The 22,430-nt window shown below is 39.8% G+C and overlaps 1 protein-coding gene across 1 annotated transcript in view; it reads left to right on the forward strand.

Moving 5' to 3' along the window:
• The window catches only part of DENND6A (DENN domain containing 6A), a 71,920-nt gene that overhangs the window by 22,379 nt on the left and 27,111 nt on the right, over positions 1-22,430 (forward strand). Inside the window, exons 4-11 of the mRNA XM_043976755.1 lie at positions 5,230-5,342; positions 6,199-6,279; positions 9,049-9,154; positions 10,373-10,452; positions 13,270-13,332; positions 13,675-13,730; positions 18,118-18,240; positions 18,396-18,491. Of these exons, the coding sequence (XP_043832690.1) occupies positions 5,230-5,342; positions 6,199-6,279; positions 9,049-9,154; positions 10,373-10,452; positions 13,270-13,332; positions 13,675-13,730; positions 18,118-18,240; positions 18,396-18,491 (718 nt within the window). The remainder of the gene's footprint in view (positions 1-5,229; positions 5,343-6,198; positions 6,280-9,048; positions 9,155-10,372; positions 10,453-13,269; positions 13,333-13,674; positions 13,731-18,117; positions 18,241-18,395; positions 18,492-22,430) is intronic.

Raw genomic sequence — 22,430 nt, forward strand, 5'->3', positions numbered from 1 at the left:
AATGGATGCAGGTCTCATAGCTTAGGTGACAAATGTTCACAAGAAGCTCCTAACTAATTCTGTTCTAAGGTTTAATTGATAGAAAGGTGCCACCCAGAGGCTGGTCTCATTACTTAAAAACCCAGAAAAGGCATATAGGAAGATAATATAGCTATGGTCACTGCCTTCATTTTAATGAATTTATTTTCCACAATTAAGTTTTTACCTAAAGTTCATTTAATGAGGTAAAAACACAAAACATTTTATTTACTATTAGAAAATAAATTTTTAAGAGACCACCCCTTACTTAGGTTTAGCCAGATATTTGAATAACATTAAAAAAAACCCCAAACCAAAAAGGAGGTAGCCAAGATGATGAAGGAAAGACAGCTACCCATTTGAGCTCTTCCACAAATCCCTCCAAATCCCTTTAAATTCTGCCATAAGACAATTCCTGGAGCAGTAGAACCCACAAAAAGACAGGGTGAAATAATTTCCCAGCCAAAGACAATTTAGAAGGTTGTCAGGAAAGGTCTCTCGTATCTGGGTGAAAGTGGAGCACAGTCCATTACAGGCTGTGCCAGTGCAGACCAGGCCCCAGAAATCCAGGAGAAGACCTTGGGAGCCACTGAATCAGCAGCATCAGTGACTACTTCTGGAACTCTCAACCTACAGATGGCAAGGGCCTTGAACAGCTGATCAGAAGGAGATTACAGGGGTTCCTTTGCTGGCACTAAGGCAGGACCTTGTTGCTTTGCCTATACTTGGTTCCAGGTTGCAGTCCTGGAGGGACTCCCAGAGTGAGGAGGAGCACTAGCACATCAGAGATTGTGGCTACAGTGGAGCAGGGACCCTCCTTACAGTTCTAGGGTAGAAATAAGTGCTTATGGGCTCTCACAAACCAGAGCACAGGCCAGGAGAGTAGTAAACACACCTTGGAAGAACTGGAAACTTACAGGTCCCTAGAAGTATCTCTGAAAACAGCTGCACAAAACTCCAGAAGCTTAGGACAGTGCACCTTCCATTCTAGAAGCAGAACCCTACAGAGTTAAGTCAAAAAATGATCTGGGAAAATGAGAAAACAACAGAAAAAAAATTCTGACCATAGAAAGTTACTATGGTGACAAGGAAGATCAAAGCACACCTTGAGAAAAAGACAGCAAAATTAAAGCCCCTACATCCAAAGCCTCCAAGAAAAATATGAATTAGTCTCAGGCCATGGAAGAGCTCAAAAAGGATTTTGAAAATCAATTAGAAAAGTAGGGGGAAAATTGAGAAGAGAAATGAAAGTGATGCTAGAAAAATAAAGGAAAAAGGGTCAACAACTTGGTACAGGAGACACAAAAATTGACTGAAGAAAAAAATTCCTTAAAAAGTAGAATTGGCCAAATGGAAAAGGAAGTACAAAAGCTCACTGAAAAAAAAAATTCCTTAAAAATTAGAATTAAACAAATGGAAGCTAATGATTTTATGAGAAATCAAGAAACAGTAAAACAAAGCCAAAAAAAGGGGAAAAAAAGAAAAGAAAATGTGAAATATTTCATTGGAAAAACAACTGACTGGAAAATAGAGCCAGGAGAGATAATCTACAAATTATTAAACTACCTGAAAGCCATAATTTAAAAAAGAGCCTAGACATCATCTTTCAAGAAATTATCAAGGAAAACTGTCCTGATATAGAAATGGAAAGAATCCATCAATCACTTCCTGAAAGAGATCCCAGAAATACTATAGCCAAATTCTAGAGCTCCCAAGTCAAGGAGAAAATATTTCAAGCAGCCAGAAAGAAACAATTCAAGTACTGTGGAGCCACAGTCAGGATAACACAAGATCTAGCAGCTTCTATATTAAAGGATCAGAGGGCTTGGAATATGATATTCTGAAGGGCAAAGGAACTGGGATTACAATCAAGAATCACTTACTCAGCAAAACTGAGTATAATCCTTCAGGGGAAAATAGGTATTCAATGAAAGAGGACTTTCAAACATTCTTGATAAAAATACCAGAGCTGAATAGAAAATTTGACTTTCAAGTGCAAGACTCAAGAGAAGCATAAAAAGATAAACAGGAAAAGGAAATCATAAGGGATTTAATAAGATTAAACTGTTTACATTCCTGTATGGGAAGATTAATACTTGTAACTCATAAGAATGTTCTCATTATTAGAACAATTGGAAGTTGTCCATGTATAGACAGAGGGAAGAGGTGAGTTGACTATGAAGCGATGATATAAAAAAATTAAGGGGTATGTGAGAGGAATGTACTGGGAGAAAGAGAAAGGGAGAGATAGAAACGGGGCAAATTATCTCACATAAGAGAGGGAAAAAAGCTTTTACAGGGAGGGAGAAATGGAGGAGGGGAGGGAGGGGGAAGGATTGAACCTTACTCATCAGAATTGGCTCAAAGAGGGAATAACATACACACTCAACTGGGTATAGAAATCTATCTTACCTTGGAAGAAAGGAGTAGAAGGGGATAAGAGAAGGGGGGATGATGGAAGGGAGGGCAGATTGAGGGAGGGGGTAATCAGAAGTAAAACACTTTTTAGGAAGGACAGGGTGAAAGGAGAGAGAGACTAGAACAAAGGGATGGTGAGGATGGAGGGAAATATAGTTGGCAATAGTAGCTGTGAAAAAACAATTTTGAAGCAAGTTTCTCTGAATACAAATCATTTCCCAATTGATAAATGACCAAAAAAATATGAACAGTTTTCAAAGGAAGTAATCAAAGCTAACTGTAGCCATATGATAAAAATGCTCTAATTCACTATTGATTGCAGAGATGTAAATTACAACAATTTTGAGGTTCTATTTCACACCTATTAGATTGGCTAATAGGACAAAAGAGGTAAATGACAAATATAGGAAGGGATGTGGAGAAAATGAGATATTAGTGTACTGTTGGTGGAGTTGTAAACTGATTCATCCATTCTGTAAAGCAATTTGGAACTATGCCCAAAGGGCTATAAAACCATTCATGTTGTTTGACCTAGCAATACCATTACTAGGTTTGCATTCAAAAAGAGATAAAAAACAAAAAGGAAAAGGACCTATATGTACAAAAATACTTATGGCAGCCCTTTTCTGGTGCAGAGAATTCGAAATTGAGGAGATGCCCATCAATTGGGGAATGGTTGAATAAATTGTGGGATGAGATTATGATGGAACACTATTGTGCTGTAAGAAATGATGAGCAGGATGCTCTCAAAAACCTGGAAAGACTTATATGAGCTGATGCAAAATGAAATGGACTGTGTACAAAATAACAGCAGTATTGTAAGATGATCAGCTGTGAATGACTTAGCTATTCTTAGCAATGCAATGATCCAAGACAACTCTGAAGGACTAATGATGAAAAATGCTATCCATCTCCAGAGAAAGAACTGATAGTGTCTAAATACAGATTGAAGCATAATTCTTTTTTTTAAAACTTTCTTTATTTTTCTTGAGGTTTTTGTTTGTTTTTTGGTCTATGTTTTATTTTATGACATGCTTAATATGGAAATATGTTTTGCATGACTATACATGTATAACCCATATTGGATTGCTTGCATTCTCAGTGTGTGTGTGGGGGGACAGGAAGGGAGAGAATTTGGAACTCAAGAGTTTTAAAAACGAATGTTAAAAATTGTTTTTACATGTCATTGGGGAAAAATAAAATACTAAATTAAAATAAAACAAAGCAAAAGTAAAGCAGCTCCTGGTGCATCCACACATACTGCTTTGTACATGCAGATATGCTAGATGAGCATTTTCTTAGCTATAACTGTAGAAATCTAATGCTCTTTGCTATTAATAGAAGAGTTAGAAAAAAACATAACTGAGAGCTGAAATTCTGTGTAATCACATTTAGTTATAACACTTATTGTATAACAACATGTTTCCAATTGGACTGCTTTAATTCTTTGTATTTTGTAGCCTCTGAATAGAGTAAGGTCTATACTTGTGATATTTTTGGTGTAGGGAACTTACAGATGAGGACACTCTTGTTACCCATACTGGTTGGCACCTTCTATGCAACTTAAGCCTTGGAACATTGCCCAGTGCACCAAGAACTCAAGGGACTTGCCTTGGGGCATCCAGCCAGCTTGGGTCAGAGGCAGGATTCTGTCTTGGGCTCTGCTTGTTCTCTCTGGGGTGGCTCTCTGAGCACCAGCCACATTGGTGGCACCAGCCACACAATGCCCCATATTATCCCTGGGACCTTAGAAAGTGAGTCACTTCACTTTGGGTATTTACTGTTCCTAAAAGGAGGGTATGGGACTGGATTGACCTCTTGAGACCCTGCCCACTCTTAATTTATGATTCCTGAGGTCCTGAAAAGGTCTTTGTTGCCAATGGAAATACAGCAATTATGAAGTAATATCTTTGTGCGAACAGTAATAGGAAAGGTAGAAGGATTATGAGTTTTTAAGACTGGGATTCCATTATTGGTTATTTTCAGGCCTTTGTTGGAGAGTGAGCTGGGCCCCCAGTCATCCCCTAAACCCTGTTCTACTCTCCTAGGAGGGAGGCTCTGGGCCTTGTTCCTCTGCTCTCATGCCAGCCCCTTGTACAGGGCTGCTCCAGAAGTCTGGCTCACTGAAGGAGAAAGGGTAGAAGAAGTTGGGGTTCCGGGTCCATCACAGAGGGCTGTGTGGGCAGCCTCAGTGTCAATCATATTACCTCGACACTGTGGGCTATTTTTGTAGCCCTCATGGAAACCCCTTTGTTTTCAGCTATTGCCCAGGTAGCCAGAACTTTGACAGTCCTCATGCTCATCTAGCTGAGAGCCCTTAGGAATCACTTTGTAGCTCCTTCAAAAGATGTGGTAAGAATTTGTTGTTTTAAAAATATTATTAATGCCTCTGGCTAAACTTTGTTTGGGTCTGGACTTTTGATAAATTGATTTTTAAATTGGAGAGTGTTTTGTGAAATCAAGTGAGCTTCAGTTAAACTTTAACTGTTGAAAATAAGTTAGAGTAAAGAGAGCAATTGGTTTGCTGCTTGTTCTCCTCTTGAATTATATACATTAAAAAAATTGTGTATAAGCATTTCAAACGAAAATGAACAAGCATGGAAATGTAATGTAGGGAACTGAGGTTTTAGTCCCAGCTCGTTTGCAGGTTGACTGCGTGATCTTGGACAGAACGCTTTGGGGTCCTCAGAAAGCTCAGGCCCCTCTTAGCTCTAAAATTCTGTGATTCTGTTTAAGTAAAATGTTAGATGGAACTGTCACCAACTCCCCCTTTTGTGTTTTTGTTTTTATTAGGCTGTCTTGGAGATACACAGTTTTGTTTCAGGTTTCGACAGTCATCTGGCCGGAGGATGTCCTTGCGCTGTATCCCAGATCAGCTGGACAGAGACTCACCCGTGTATTTAAAGGTTAGAAAAAATAACAGAAAAAGGTCATTGAGGTAGAGAAGACGGTTGTATGTTTATACTATTATACTTTGGTTGTATTTGGCAGAAATGCTCATATTCCTGTTTACATGCTATAGTGATGTCTAGAGTGACTGTACAGTGAAGGAAGCTGATTCTTCAGGACCTTGGAGAAACCTTCACAAGTTCTTTTTCTTTTCTTTTTTTTTTTTTTTTTGGTGGGGCAGTGAGGGTTAAGTGACTTGCCCAGGGTCACACAGCTAGTAAGTGTCAAGTGTCTGAGGTCGGATTTGAACTCAGGTCCTCCAGAATCCAGGCCCGGTGCTTTATTCACTGTGCCACTTAGCTTTATCCACTGTGCCCTCAAGTTCTTGAAGTATATTAAAGTTTCATTGAAAATTTCAGGAGTTAATTAGAATATGATTGTTCCGAACTTTGCTAATAGTCCCTTTGTCTAGAGTCTGAGCAGGCGTGGTTTTTTTTTTTAATATATATTTTTTTTAGAGGTATGTTTTTTAAATCAGGTTATCACCCAGCGCAACACAAAGTTTGCACTAACATGTTATGTTTTAGGGTGGGGAGAGGGAAACTTTTACTAGATTGGTTTTAGTTTTCTTGTGGCCTTTTTCATTTTTCTTATTCATCTGTTGTCTTTTAGCATTTTGAGCACGTGATTATTTTATTCCTGGGTAAGATTAAGTAAAACCGATTCCAGAATCCTGTGTATAAATGGTTTAATATTCAGATATAAGGTTGAGTTGTGACCTTTTTGAGTCTATTTCATTTTTGGTGTGCAAAGAAATATGATTTAAAAAAATACTAATATAAAGATTTCAATTTTATTTTATCTTTCTGGCAGAAAGATCCCGCGTATTTTTATGGTTATGTGTATTTCCGACAAGTACGAGATAAAACTCTAAAAAGAGGCTACTTTCAGAAGGTAATTTGTGTTTTTAAAAATTCCTTTTTTGTTATGAAGTTAAACACAAACATTTCAGTTTACAAAATACAGAAAAGAATTGTATATGAAAATGAACTTTTATTTCATTTTTTTTTAAAGTGTATGTTAAACTTAAGATGGTGGTAACAAAATTGTCCTGGATATCTCTTTTCCCTTCTGATCTTTATTCCCTTTTCTTCATTGTATTTAAAAATGTTTCATGTGTATTTTCTTGCTTTTCTTATTCAGTTTTACATTGCTGTTATGATCTACCAACTCTTCCTTCCCTTGTCACAAGCCCCATGGACCCAATCAGCACATTGGCCAGGGCTCATTGTGTGCCTCCCTTTTGCTTTGAGGGTCTTTGGGAGTTGTGGCCGGTCACCACATTGATCCGTTTTGAAGTCTTTTGGAATCGTTCTCCATTATGTGATTATGGTCCCCGGGCATCTTGTGCTCCTGCTTTTACTCACTTCTCTGTGTATCAGTTCTTACAAGTCTTTCCAGGTTTCTCTGAACTGGGCTCTTTTGTCACTTAAGGTGAAGAGTCCCTCCCTTGGCTGTGCCAGTCTGTGCCCTCATCCCCTAATCCATGCCCCCCTTCTTGGTTTCCAGTTGTTTGTTTGAACAAAATGTGTTGCTCTAAACATTCATGCATATATGGGTCCATACACATACTTTTTTTTTTTTGGTGAGGCAATTGGGGTTAAGTGACTTGCCCAGGGTCACACAGCTAGTTAGTTAAGTGTTAAGTGTCTGAGGCTGGCTTTGAACTCAGGTCCTCCTGAATCCAGGGCCAGTGCTCTATCCACTGTGCCACCTAGCTGCCCCCCATACACATACTTTTCAAATGCGTTAAGCCAACCTGACTGTGTTATCTGAAAAAGGAGTGTGAACATAAAGTGTAAGCAGCTTTGTTAATGCAGGCATAGCCAGCCTTCTATGTCTTCAGGACAGTTGGCTCTCTCATAGGCATCACCCAGAGCCACCTTCTTTTTAGGGTGGGGGGCAATGAGGGTTAAAGTGATTTGCCCAGGGTCACACAGTAAGTGTCAAGTGTCCGAGGCAGTTTTGAACTCAGGTCCTCCTGACTCCACTGCGCCACCTAGCTGCCCCATCCAGAAGCTTCTTGTAGAAGAAGTGTTGCTTAGAACGTTTTTGCCCCCTCCTTCTTTTGAGCATCTTTAGCACTAGCAAATCTCCTGTCATTTTAAACTGCATTTCAGCGGAGAAACAAGGGTCACTGCTTAGTGAGGAAGAGCTGCCTTCTGTGGCTCGTGCAAACACACGTGTCACACACATGTATTTAAAGTGGAGATAGCTGTGGAGTTTTAGGTTTCAGTTAGTGAGATATGGTTTCCTCTCTGTGGTTAATAACATAATGATAGTTCACAGGAATGGAGCGTGCTGAGGTTGTGCAGCATGTTTTATAGATAAGGAAATGGAGGCTTAGGAAGTTTGTCACTTGCCCAAGGTCACACAGCCAGTGAGGGGCCAAGGCTGTATTTGAACTCAGGGCTTTCTGAGTCTGGTGCCTTATTCATTGTGCCACCCAGCTTTTCCAGTGTTTACACTAATGGTATTGGTCAGAGATTTATTAAGTACCTCCCAAGGGATGGGTACTAGCACATCCCTTGTACAAAGGGGACAGAGGAAAAAGAGGAGAATGGCCCTCGCCTTTAAGGGGCCTCTTTCCCTTGGGTAGAAAGCATATCAGTAGATAAGGTGTCCCTTGTATAGAGAACTCCTAGATGAGGACAGTCCCTCCTCCAGTGCATGTTGGCCTCCTCCTCAGCAGTGTAGAATCTTATTCCCCGGGACAGGAGAGATGACCACGCAGCTAGGATGGGCTAAGGCAGGGCTTGAACCCAGGACAGCATAGTGTTCATTACCTGTGCTGCTGCTTCTCATCTGAACATGCTTGTTTACCACTCTGAAACTATGGTTAATGGGGTGGGGGTGGTGGGTTCCTTTTTTTTTTTTTGGTGAGGCAATTGGGGTTAAGTGACTTGCTCAGGGTAACACAGCTAGTAAGTGTTAAGTGTCTGAGGCCAGATTTTTTTAATTCAGGTCCTCCTGACTCCAGAGCCAATGCTTTATCCACTGCACTACCTAGCTGCCCCTGGGGGTTTCTTTTAAAAACAAACCCCAATGAAAGTGGATGTGCTGTTAAAACCTCGCCAGCAGGGGATGGAGAATAGTTTCTGTGCCTGTAGAGCTTCCACCTGTCCAGGTTGCCCAGGTCCTGCTGCCAGTCCATCTCGGAGCTGGAGGTAGGTGCCAAATAGGAAGGCAGTTTCCAAGAAAACTCTTTTCGACCCCAGCCGTGTCCAAATTAAAGATGTCAGGGCTCATCTTGCTGCTCCAGCTACATGGTTACAGCCTAAAGTCTTTGCCACTGGCAGCTGTGTTGTGAGTGGTTGTTTGCTCTTTGAGCTCCTTCAGAGAATCCCCATGCTCCCTTGCACATGTGGGTAGGAGCTGGATGTCGCTGGTGCATCTCTCATTTCCTTAACTGCTTCACAGATTTTTGCTTCTAATTAAGCAGTCAGCCTATGGTAAGACCAGGAGGAACTTTTTGGCCTTTTGTGATCGTGTTTGTTTTATTTCCATTTAACAGTGACCTACAAATGGCTCTTTTCAGGTCAGAATCTGCGTGCATTCAACAGTAAGGCTTTCCAGCAGCTATGAGCAGAGGAAATGAACCGCAAAGTTAAACTCAGAGGAGATTGTTTAGTTTTTTCTGACATGGTGTTCTTTCTTTTCCAGTCCTTGGTTTTGATCAGCAAGCTGCCATACACACATTTTTTTCACACGGTGCTTAAACAAATAGCACCTGAGTATTTTGAGAAGAGTGAACCTTATTTGGAGGCAGGTGAGTAAAACCTCATGTCGATGATGTGACTAAACGACATCTAACTGTAAAGTTTAATGAAAAAGGAAAGTCAGTCAGTGAAGATTTTAAGAGCTGGGAATTAAAGGAGAGAAGGGAGAATTCAGGTTCTTCTAGTGACTTTCTCAGTGCTTTGAAGCATGAGACCATGTGACCAGTTTAGAGTGAAACGCATGGAACTGTTTTATTAAGACAATCCAAATAGTGAATTGTTGACAGATTTAACAGCCACCCTCCCCGCACCAGACGTTGCTCTCCTACGGTTGCCCAAGCCATAGTAGTTTTTCAGTATATACTGAATGCCTGACCAATCAGTTCTGGCATAAAATTGTAGGATCGCCTTCTGTTTATATCTTTGTTCCTGTGGAATTAATTAACTACTCCCCTGATGTCTTCTCACCACTATTGTGGCTGACCTTGTGATGATATTTTGCATGGGACACCACCAGCTTTGTTTCGGTTGGCTCCATAAGAAAATTCAAAGGCAGAACTCACTTATCATTCATTGTTCACTGCTTTCTTTTCTTTTTTTTTGTTTTTGGTGAGGCAGTTGGAGTTAAGTGACTTGCCCAGGGTCACACAGCTAGTAAGTGTTTAGTGTCTGAGGCCAGATTTGAACTCAGGTCCTCCTGACTCCAGGGCCAGTGCTCTATCCACTGCGCCACCTAGTCGCCCTGTTCACTGCTTTCTAAAAATTTGGGGACGTGTTTCCTTGCCAAGGGAGTAAACCATGTATGTGAATCAGAAGGGTCACATTCTAGTTTTCCTTCCCTCCCATTTTTCCTTTGTTTATATCTTTATCTTGTACAGTAATGATAATAATGAACATCAGTAAATACTAGTAATTAGCACTTATATAGGGTTATCTCATTTGGGTTGTGTAAAGTGTTCTTTTTATCCCAGTTTTACAGATGAGGAAACTGAGGGTAAGAGAGTGAAGGGACTTGCCTAGGGTCATCTAGTTAGTAAGTATTCAAGGCAGGATTCAAACTCAGGTCTTCTAGACTCCATCCACTCTGCCACGTACTGTCCCTAGGTATTTGTCATTCATCTGTAGTATGGAGTAAATTAAATGTCCTGAAGAACTGAAGTATGCTAGTATTGGAGTTGTTCGGTTCGAATTTCATTTGTAAAGTATGTATTTAAAAATGTTTTAATGGTAACACTTATTCAAATGAGATATTTCATTCTGTTCTTTAGCTTGTAATGATGTTGATCGTTGGCCTGCTCCAGTACCAGGGAAAATGTTACACTTGCCCATTATGGGGGTGGTTATAAAGGTAATTTGTTCTTTATTTATTTCTTTTTAGCCTGGATGTTAGAGAAAATGAACATGTGGATTTTATGTGGAATGTGGAATCTCAGGGTTGGAGGGCGAGAACTTTTTGGTCCCTTTTCCCAAGTGCTTTCTGGTAGGGATTTACCAGTGGATGTCTCTAGCAATGGTGTGAGTTAGCATTCCTGGCCTTCTGTAGTTCCTCCAGCTTTGACCATTGCCATATTTTGTCATCTCTACTAATTTGTTGGGTGTAAAGTGAAACTTCAGGATTATTTTCATTTGCATCAAATTGTATCAAATTAATGATTCAGAAATGTTTTGATCCTATATAGTACTACTAATTGTGTATCTTAGATAGCAGAACCTTAAAAGGGATATTTGATAGAAAGTGTCCCCCCCTACTTAACAGCTTCCCTTTTTAGCGTTGCATTAATTTTTTTCATGCAAAATCTTTTCAATTTCATGTAATTGAAATTTTTTTTAATCTTTTGTTTCCCTTTCTTCCTGGTTTAGTTAAGAATTCACTCCCTAACAGTAGCTCTGAAAGGCAGATGATCTGCTTCTTTTCTAATTTTTAATTGTATTTAATATTCAGGTTATGTAATCTTTTTGACTTTATTATGTTTTTTAGTTTAATATCTTGGGCTAAACTACATCTCTGTCATATTGCTTTCCATTTCCCCAGATATTCTTGTTAAATAAATTCTTTTTCTTTTTTTTTTCTTTTTTTGGTGAGGCAATTGGGGTTAAGTGACTTGCCTAGAGTCACACAGCTAGTAAGTGTTAAGTATCTGAGGCCAGATTTGAACCCAGCTCCTTCTGACTCCAGGGCCGGTACTCTATCCACTGTGCTACCTAGCTGCCCCAATAAATTCTTTCCTAAGTAATTTGGGTTTTGTATTTTACCAAATACTAGTTGAGTTCAGTTATTTCTCATTCTTCTATGTTAGTCTATTCTGTTGATCTGCTTTTCTATTTTCTTTTCTTTTCTTTTTTTTTTTTTGGTGAGGCATTTGGGGTTAAGTGACTTGCCCAGGGTCACACAGCTAGTAAGTGTTAAGTGTCTGAGGCTGGATTTGAACTCAGGTCCTCCTGACTTCAGGGCCGGTGCTCTATCCACTGCGCCACCTAGCTGCCCCTGTTTTTCTATTTTCAAACCAGTATTAAAAGGTTTTGAAAATTATAAGTTTATAGTATAGTTTGACATCTGGAAATGCAATTCCCTTTTTGTTACTATCCTTTTTCATTATTTCTTTCACTTTCCTGGAGCTTGTGTTTCTTCAAATGAATTTTGTCTGAGTCTGCAAAGTATCCCTTTCATAATTTGATGGACATAGTACCAAGTCTGTAAATTGACTTTGGTAGGTTAGTCATTTTAGCCTGGGGCAGCTAGGTGGCGTAGTGGATAGAGCACCAGCCCTGGAGTTAGGAGTACCTGAGTTCAAATCCAGCCTCAGACACTTAACACTTACTAGCTGTGTGACCCTGGGCAAGTCACTTAACCCCAATTACCTCACTAAAAAAAAAAAAAAAGAAAAGTGCATACATTCAATTTAGCCTGCTGCTTGCTACTGCCCATCCATGAGCATGGAATATCTCTCTAGTTATTTAAATTTGTTTTTTTAAAAACTGTTTTGAAAGTGTATTGAAACAGTTATTGAATATACTTTGGTACATTGATTCTCAGATATTTTATAAATTTTGAACCTAGGGTTGGGCCTTACTTATCAGTTATTGCCCTTCTGCATTTTATTATTGCTACAGAGCTACTGCTTTTTGTGTATTTATATTGCTATTGTCTCAGTTAATTTCTTTGCTTATTCCCTAAGATTTTCTATGTAAGCCATTATGTCATCAATAAATAGGCATAGTTTTGTCTTCTTTCTGCTGTTCTTACTTAGCATGTTGTTTGTTAAGGATTTTGCTGACTTCTTTCAATTTTATCTTTTTTTTTTTTTTTGAGGGGCAATGGGGGTTAAGTGACTTGCCCAGGGTCACACAGCTAGTAAGTGTCAAGTGTCTGAGGCCGGATTTGAACTCAGGTACTCCTGAATCCAGGGCCGGTGCTTTATCCACTGCGCCACCTAGCCACCCCTCAATTTTATCTTAAGTGAATTTAAGCATTTGTCTCCTAAAAAATTGTTTTTGTATGAATGCTCCTAATTTTCTGGCTTTTCTTTATTAACAAGTATATTATAAAAAAAACCCCTATTATTTGTGTTGGTATAACAGTAAGACTTTGAAATTACCTGGTAATTAAAGGCATCTTTTCAGACGGATTTATTTTTGAATGTTCACTGAATATGTAATGCTGTCCACTGTGAAACTTGTCAAGAATAGAATTAAGAACTTAAATTACAGCTTTGGTATAGATGGGAATGCTTGAAAGTTCTCTTGTTTCTTCTGACAATTTATCCCAAAGCTTATTAACAAGTTTGGAGAGACTGTGTAAGGCTGTGTGGATATTGAGAAGAAAATTGGGTTAATCAGCATTAAATAATATGTTCATGGTCACTTCTCCCTTTATATTCTGTTTGCTTCCCAGCCAGGTTCAGAGTTTCAGTTATTAGAGATGTTAATTTGTGTGTGTTGGAGTTGATTGTGATGCTATTACTAAAAATACATATCCTTAGAGGATCTTCTTTATTTAAAACTGAATATCTTGGCTTCCCCCATTTTTGGCATAACGAACAATGCTGTTAAATTAGCTTTAGTTGAGTGGAGTTTTTATGCTTTTTCTGGCAGGTTGTTATAGTTACAGGATTCATAGATGAGCCATTGTGTAGCGAAGGTTAATGCCTTCTGTTTTCTTCCCGAGGTGCGGATCCCGACATGCCATGACAAGCCTGGAACAACGCAGATAGCCCAGTCAACCCAGCAGGTAGACCTTGCAAAGGAAGGGTGAGGCCTGTGGGTGGATCCCTACTGATTTGTTGGGAAAAATAATAATAACAATCCTTTAGTGTGCTGAGGGTCACGAAATGTTTACACATGTTCTCAGTTGATCATTTTGAAAAAGCAGAGACTTGTGTTAATTTACACAATGTGTATATTGTTGGAATATATCGATGATAAACTGCTTGAGATTTCTTTACTTTTTTCTTCCTTTTTCTAAAAACTATAGTTTTCTCTCTCAGTGTAGCATATTTGTCTTTTCATCAGGCCTGGGCATATTGGTTATCTTAAATTTTTGTGATTTTTTTTTCCCCTTTCTCTCTTTTAGACAGATTCACAGATCTCTATGGTTTTACCTACTATTCATGAAGTGGATCTTTTCAGGTAAAAATTTAAAGCTTATTTCTTGTAGTAGTTTCTGGGTCTTTCCCTCATTAATGCTAGTCCAGTATATTTTATTAATTATCTACTTGGGAGTTTGCCATTTTTCCCCTGGGGATAGAGGTGGGAGAGGGACAGTGAGAATAGAGAAGGGGAAAATGATTAAAGGTTTTTCCAAGTCCTTGAAATTACCAACTATTAGGCATTTTTTCTTAGTTGGCTTGGGCTGAAATTAATATTACATTTGGGTTTATAACTTCATCAGTGTTCTTGGTTTATACCCTTAAAAATTCACAAAAGTCAGATTAAGCTGAAGATTGCAGTTTCATCTCAGGAACACAATACCTCCACAGTTTGCATTTTATCCTTAGGAGCTATTAAATTGAATGTCATTAGTCCAGTGGAAATTGTGAATTGTTTTAAGACTTGTTTGAGCAGTAGTATCTGTGGTCTTGCCTCTTCAGAGCTGTAACTTGCTGTCAGAAGCATTGCTCACTTTTCAGAAGTCACATGAATAGGAATTCTCCAGGAGGCCCTGCCGCTCTCTGCTCCTTACCTTCCAGGCCTCTGATGATGCCGTACTTCCTCGTCCCCATTGGTTGGATCATTCAAGGCTTAGCACGTTTTCTTTTTTCTTCTGAGGCTGGAAGAGCGGTCTTTCACATTCCTATTCACAGATAAATAATATTTCAGCAAAGAAGGTGTAGAGCTGGAGAAGGAGGGATTACAGAAAGAAGGAGGGTCACCCAGATTCTTTGGCCAAATAGTGCAGGGATCGCAGTGTCCTGACGAGTATCCACACCATTCAGGCACCGCGGCTGTAGAAAGGGGCAGCAGGAGGTCCCAGGCAGGAGGGACTCAGTAGTCCAGACTGAGCACTCCCTTTTGTGGTGGGCTCTCAGCAGCCGCCTGTGGCCCGAGCGCTCAGGGATTCAGTTCTTTTATTAACTAATAAAGAAATCTAGGAGACTCATATGTTCAGGGTCAAACTTAATTTCCTAAATCTGAATTTCATTGTACTAAGAACAAAAATCACCTAGTGGTTTCTGCTTGAGACATACAACCACATGAAAGACATAATGATGACAGCTTTTCCTCTGGTTGATGTCGTCTGGCAATACCAACCCCTGTGATCCCTTGAGTCCCTGCTGTGTGTCACCAGGTGCTCTCTTCTTCCACCTTGGCCCGTTGAGTGTCTGCCTCTCCTTTGCCCCTCCCCCATCCTATCTCAAACTTGGTAAAGCTCTCTCTGGGCGAATTTTCCCCCACTTCTAATGTTCTTACGTGTTCGTTTAATCTCTGTTTTGGACCGTCCGATCCGTGGAGGTAGGGGTGTGTGTTATTAGCTAGCCATCCTATCTCCTGCAGGGCCTAGCCCAGGGCTCCACACACAAGAAGGTGTTCTGTACCTCTTACATGCCGGGCATTATGTCAGCTGTTGGGGATGCAGACACAGAAATGCAAGGCCTGTTCCTACAGGACCTGATGGCCCATTAAAACCACAAAGAAGTAGATACAAACAATATAGAAAGCAATTTTCTCAGTGGAGCAGGGGAGATGGCGTGAATTTCCTGAATGAGAGAGGCATTCAAACCTTGGACCAAGCTATGAAGGAAGCTTGTGCTTCTCTGAGATGTAAGTGAATTACAGGCATAGGAAACAACTAGTAAATATATGGATTTAATTGCTGTGCTGAATTTGGGAAGTAGTAATGAAAGATGAGATCTGCTGTATAGGATAATGAAGCCTCTAGTTTATATTCCTTTACTGTTTATCATGGTGTGCGTCTGGGGTAGAGGGCCACGTTTGGGAATCAGGAAGAACAGATTCAAATCCTGACTTTGGCACAAAACAGTTGTGTGACCATCAGCAGCAGGTGATGTAATCTGTTGGAGGTAAATCTAAGCTCCTTTGCATATCAGGAACAGGAAATCACAGGTTCAGACCAAAGAAAGAAAAACAGTATTTATATATCTATTTTATTTATTTATTTATTTATTTTTGCAGGGCAGTGGGGGTTAAGTGACTTGCCCAGGGTCACACAGCTAGTAAGTGTCAAGTGTCTGAGGCTGTATTTGAACTCAGGTACTCCTGAATCCAGGGCCGGTGCTTTATCCACTGTGCCACCTAGCCGCCCCTATCTATTTATTTAAAAATTTTTTTAAAATAGTATTTATTTAATCCATATTTTAATCCATTTATTTAATCCATAATATAGAGAGATAACATTCTGACATAAGAGGGGGAAAGTAAAATCCACACTAATGATGGAAATTTTTCTCTACATCAAAAAAGATCATTGGTATGCTATGTCTTGTTGGTAAATGTGTGTCTGATATCTACATTCTGTCTTTTTCTGATGGTCCTTCTGTCCTAGGTAATGTTAGTCACAGATTTGTGTTTTTGCATCATCTCGGTGAATTTTCCTAACTTCTTTCTAGAATATAATTAACCCTTTCTTCCCAAAATGAGAACAGCAAAAAGCTTCATGTTGGTTGCAAAGAAATGTGAGAACCAGGGGCCCTTGCCCCCTGCCGAGAAAGACATGAGGTGACCTTTCTGAGGTTTCTAAGCTCAGATTGGCATCCTGGAAGTTGCCTCTGTTCATAGACTGCCTGTGTCAATCAATGGACTTGAATGCTACCAGCCAATTAGCTTGGAGCTGGGGGAGGGGGGGGCACCGCCCCCCCTTCCTGTCCCACACGGAACTTCCGCTTGAACTGACTCAGGCCCTCCTCTCTCTCTCCAGAAGCGTGAGCCGCTAGGGGAAGGAGCTAGCTGGCTCTCTTTCTCTCTTTCTCTCTCATAGGTCTGAGCTAGGGTTTTTTTCTGTTCTTTCGGAAACATGTGCTCTATCTATACTAACTTCTTGCTGAAGCTCCTGAATTTATAATTAAATCCTAACTATTCCCCCCCCAACCCTGGGGGAGGGGGCAGGTAAGGACACATACATTAGATTTTAATCATCACAGAAACTCGAGTCCCATGTCACCAGCTGCCCATACATTCCCTGCTGGATGTCCCAAGGATGTCTTCGACTTGCATGTGCCGAGGAAACCTCATCATCTCTCCCACTGCCCTCCCCCAGCCGCTTCTTGCCTTCTCTCATTCCTGCCTCATTCTTCCAGGCTCTCAGATCTATGCCTTTGGTGGCCTAGTGGACTCCTTACACCCTTGCACTTTCTGTCTTTGTAACATCTCTCTCCTCATAGCCTCTTCTCTCAGTGCACGTAGCTATTTCTTTAATTCAGGCCCTCATGTCGTTTTGGGATCGAGCATAACAACAAACTCTCTGCTTCAAGTCTCTTCCCATTCTGCTGTCACCCCCATGCCAGCCCAAATTATCTTCCTTAAGCAGAAATTGGACGGTATTCCTCCATTCCATTCTCTGTAAACTCTCTGGAGCATCGAATGTAAATGCTGATGGTTCACTTTGAAGGCCCTTCCAACCTGCTGTCCTAACTTTGTGGACATTATTCCCCATCTTGTATTCTCTGACCCCCTTTGAACTTGCCCGCTCTCTGTTCTTCACACGTGTGACTCAGACCATCTCTGTGCTTTGTAGGGGCTGTCCTGCCATTGCTAGCACACACTCCCTCCTTAACCAAACCTCTGTGTCATATGATCCCTCTTTACCTTCAAGACCCAGTTCACTGCCCATATCTTCTTTGGGACGTCACCACCCGCTGGTGCCCTCTCTCCCATGCATTTGTTTGTTCTCTATGGTGCATGTGCTTAGGCACGTAAGGGCCAAATTTAGTTTGGGGAGAGTTAATTGGGCGGCTCGTCGTATTATTGAGGTAAGAAAGGAGATTAACAGCCTCTTTTCAATAAACAAAACAGGGTTTATTAATGGGAACAAATTAAAAACACAAGTGAGGTTAATAAAGCTAGGGGCAATGAGAAAGGGAATGGGGAAGGAAAAAAAAAAGGACCTGAAAACTCAGCACCACCTGGAACCAGCAGTTCCAAAGAGAACCAGCTGCGCAGCGTCCCTCCCCCTCTCTCTTGTGTGCCAGGATGAGTCCTCTGCTCCCCGGCTTTCTCCCACAGGAAACAGGGCCGTCCACACGCACAGCCCCAAGCTAATTGGCTGGCAGCCCCGATTGACAGAACTAGCAGGCGGCTCTACAGACATGAGTTCCAGATGCCCAAGACCACCTGACTCATCCTCATCAGACTTCTTGCCATGGCGGGGCTTCCCTACGGTATCTCTTCAGCAGGGGCGGTATTCCAGTTCTCACAGGCAGGTTTTTCTGTCCTGTTCGAATGCCGACTTCTTAGGGCTAGGGATGTTTCATTCTTTGTATTTGTATCCTTAGGAATTAGCCTGGCCTGTGATTGTCCATCAGAGGATTGAAGACAATAGCATTTTCTGATTTAATTTCAGGTGTTTCTGTCCTGTGTTCCTGCATAGCCAGATGCTTTGGGAGCTGGTGTTGTTAGGAGAACCCCTTGTTGTCATGGCGCCATCCCCCTCAGAATCTTCAGAAACTGTATTGGCGCTTGTTAGGTTGGTATCTTCTGTTTGATTTTTCTCCATGTCTTGAAAACTAACAATTTAAAGCAAATCATATATTCATTTGTCTCGATGTACGTTATAATTATTGAGTAGTTACTTAAGTCAACTGTGAATTTTGTTTTATGGTCTTTCTTTCTTGTCCACAGCTGTATTTCACCACTCAAGTACTACAGTGATTTCAGACCCTACTTCACCATACACGACAGTGAATTCAAGGAGTACACTACTCGGACACAAGCTCCGTGAGTGAATGGCACTATCATTGTTAAAAGTGTTCAAGTTTTATGTTGGAAACCAGAATCTTAAGATTTTGTTTAAATTTTGAGTCTATATGTATCTTTTGAAAAGGCAGAATTTAAAGAAAAATCATTAACTTTGTAGTGATTTGCAAAGACAAATTAATTTTGAAAAACTGTATGAAATAAGGAATACAATCTTAAATTAATTTTTTGGTGTTTAACAAAGTAGAACCAAGCACATTAACAGAATCCATGCTGGCTTTAGGCCTCTGGCAGAATTCCTCCACAGCTCCTTTCCACCAAGGGTTTCTCCCCAGAGTTGCTGGGTCCACAGATCTTGTTTCACATCACTGCATACCTGGCTCTTTTACAACTTGTTTTCTGTTGATCTTTCCTGCCCTTCTGCCAGTGTGACTCCTTTCTTTTCTTTTTTCTTTTTTTATTGTCTAAAATATTTAAAACATTTTTTCTTAAATTTATTTTCCCCCAATTACACGTAAAAACACATTTTACTTTTTTTTTTTTTAAGTTTTGAGTTCTAAATTCCCTCTCTCCCCTCCCCTCTCCCTGAGATGGTAAGCAGTTTGATATAGGTTAAACATGTTCAGTCCTGTAAGTCATCTCCATATTAGTCATTTTATGCAAGAAAATTTGAAGAAGAAAAAAAGAAAGTTAAAAATAGTATGCTTCAGTCTGTTTTCAGACACATCAGTTCTTTCTCTGGAGGCAGATAGCATTTTTCATCATGAGTCCAAGATTATCTTAGATCATAGTATTGCTGAGAATAGCTAAGTCATTCACAGTTCGTCATTGTACAGTGTTACTGTGTGTGATGTTCTCCTGGCTCTGCTCACTTCGCTTTCTATCAGGTCATGTAATTCTTTCCAGGTTTTTCTGGAATGATCCTGCTCATTGTTTCTTACTGTACAATAGAATTCCATTACATTCATATACCACAACTTGTTCAGCCATTCCCCAATTGATGGGAATTCCCTCGATTTCCAATTTTTAGCCACCACAAAAAGAGCTGATATGAATATTTGTCTACAGATAGGTTCTTTATTGTTGTACAGATAAGTTCTTTTGATTGTTTTTATAGTACCATAATATTCTATTGTTTTAACTTACTATCCTGTACCCACCCATCCCCTGGTGTGGGACACATAAATGATTTCCAGTTTTTTCTTATTGTGAATGAAGGAGAATCTCCTTCCCTCTATGGGAGTGGGCAGGGAAGGGGGTGGGATATGGATATGGAATGTGCCATAGTTTCCAACAGGGTCATTGTATTGGCTGGGGTTATTGAACTTTTTGTTTGTTTTTCTTTTAAAATCTTTTTTATGATGAATGACTTGCAGGGGGCAGAGAGGATAGTATATTTGGAAAAGAAAGTTATATTAAACAGCAGGCATCAATAAAAATAAGATTAAAAATGAATAATACATGATATTTTTGTAAAGATAAGGTTTTTTTTTTGCTTTTTTAATGATATTTTTAGGATAAAGTTTTAGCAATAGAATGCCTGAGTTCAGAAAAATATTAATTTTGTGATATGTCATTCAAACAGTGGGTCTTTCTCCCTGCAAACATTCTGACATTGAATTTCATCAGTTTGTGGCTGTTTTTCCCTCTTTGGTGGGTGTAAGGTAATGTTCTGAGGTTGTATTTAGTTGCATTTCTATTAGAGGGTTTGAGCATCTTTTCACAAAATTTGTATTTCTTTCTTTGAAATTCATCTGTTCATCTTCTTTGATGAATGCGTCATTGGGGATTTGTGTATCTTACATTTGTAGAACAGTTCTTTTTCATTTATATCTGTTGTGTTCTTTGCAAATATTTTTCCCAATCTGTTTTCTTTTAATTTTACAAAATATAGCTTTGTTTTGCAAAATTCTTGTATTTTTGTGTAATCAGAACCATGCTGCAGTTTCTTCCATTTGTTCTGTGAAAATGACATTGATCTTTAAAGTTGAGGCACATTTATTGTCCCTTTTTCTTCTAGTCTTTAAATACTTAGATCTTTGATCCAGTAAGAATTTATTGTGGTGCATAATGTAAGTTAGCTTTCAAAACCCATTTTCCTCTTTGTAGCTATTCAATTTTGTCAGCTCTTTTTTCTTGAATAGTGGTTCCTTTCCTGAAATTTTTCTCCTCTGGTTTTATCAAGCACTAACCTCATACACATTGACTTGTATTTTTGGGTTCTCTGCTTCATTCTATTGGTCTCTTTTTCTACTCTTCTAGAATCAGGCAATTTTTATAATGATGCCTTACATGGAATTTTCTGAAATTATGTTGGGCAAGTGCCCTCCTTCTGCTTTTCTTTTTCAGGTGCTTCTTGATATTCTTGCCAATCTGCTTTTCCATATGAAATTGGTTATGATGATATGATTCTATAAGATTGGTCATTTTGTTGATAGTGCGTTAAATCTAAATTAACTTAGAAAATATAGTCATTTTAACCATGATTCTTGGAGCTAATCATGAACAAAGTTAATAATCATGCACATTTATTTAATTCTTTCTTCATTTATGTGAGTCATTTTGAAATAGCTTTTGTATAGTTCTCTTATGCTTTATAAACCACTATCTCTTTCATGCCTCTTAGCATTTTTTAAGCTTATTTCTCATTCAGTTTGTCTTCATTCCTGATGGCTGTGCAAATTATTATGGTGCAAATTATTACAGCACCAATGTTTTAGGGCTTGTATCTGACTCCTTTATTATAGATTTTCTTTTTGGTCGTTGATTATCTTAGATTTTCGAGGTCTAGAATCATGGTACTAGCAAATAGAGATGTCTAACTTTGTCATCACCCATGCTTGTTCCTTTTCAGAGGGTCCCAGATCTTGAGCCAGCAGCATGCTCGGAGGCCAATCTAGTCCCCCCTGCTCGTCCTATTTAGTTGGTTTTTTTTTTTTTTTTTTTGCGGGGCAGTGGGGGTTAAGTGACTTGCTCAGGGTCACACAGCTAGTAAGTGTCAAGTGTCTGAGGCCGGATTTGAACTCAGGTACTCCTGAATCCAGGGCCGGTGCTTTATCCACTGCGCCACCTAGCCACCCCCATCTTATTTAGTTTTTATGAGAAGCTTAGCAAACACCAAGACAGACATTTTAGTGTACCCAGAAGACATGAGAGGATTGCGTTTGGCATAGATCTCCTGCTACGTGTTAAATTTAACACAGTAATAACAAAACTGCTCTTCTTATCTGGAGGCTCTTCCAAAGTCCCTTCTCACCCGTGTTTTCTCATGTTCTGTTAACTCTGTGCCTTCTCATGTTGGTGACAGTCATTACTCACTGAATGGGCTTATTCCAGAGAGAAGTCATCCTTCGTCACAGAGAAGTAGAGTTACGCAAAACAAATCCACAAACAACACGTCTTTTTCCTTCTGCACATCTCACCCACCAAGAGGTGGGAGGCCTGTCTGTGGTCAGCCTGCCCTGCACATTGGCCAGAATCTGAGCTGCTTCTCCATTTTGTTATCGGGGCCATTGTGTGCATTGTGAGAATCCTCCTGGTTCTGCTCACTTCACTGCACCTTTATCTGTACCAATTTTCCCAGGTTTCTGCAAAGCCATCATGTTCTGTCACAAACCTTAACCATGATAGGTTCAGCCATTCCAGGCCCTCTTGCCCACTGCATTTCCACTGCTTTGCTACAACACAAAGTTCTGTGATAAATTTTTTTTTGTTATTGGCTTTTTAAAAACATCTGAGTATTTTCCCACTGCCTTTCACCTTTTTGGGGAAATGTCTAGTGATAGTATCACTTTGCCTCATTTTTTCAGATGAGGAAAGTGAGGCTCTTAGAGAAGACGTGACTTTGCCTAAGGTTACACAGGCAGTTTTAGAGATAAGATTTGGACTGAGGTACTCGGACTTCAGAGACAATTCTCACTCTGCCTCTTTCTATTGCTAAGATTCCTAAAAGTATGTCCA

This window comes from Dromiciops gliroides, chromosome 1 (genome assembly GCF_019393635.1).
Source record: "Dromiciops gliroides isolate mDroGli1 chromosome 1, mDroGli1.pri, whole genome shotgun sequence".
Classification (NCBI taxonomy): Eukaryota; Metazoa; Chordata; class Mammalia; order Microbiotheria; family Microbiotheriidae; genus Dromiciops; species Dromiciops gliroides.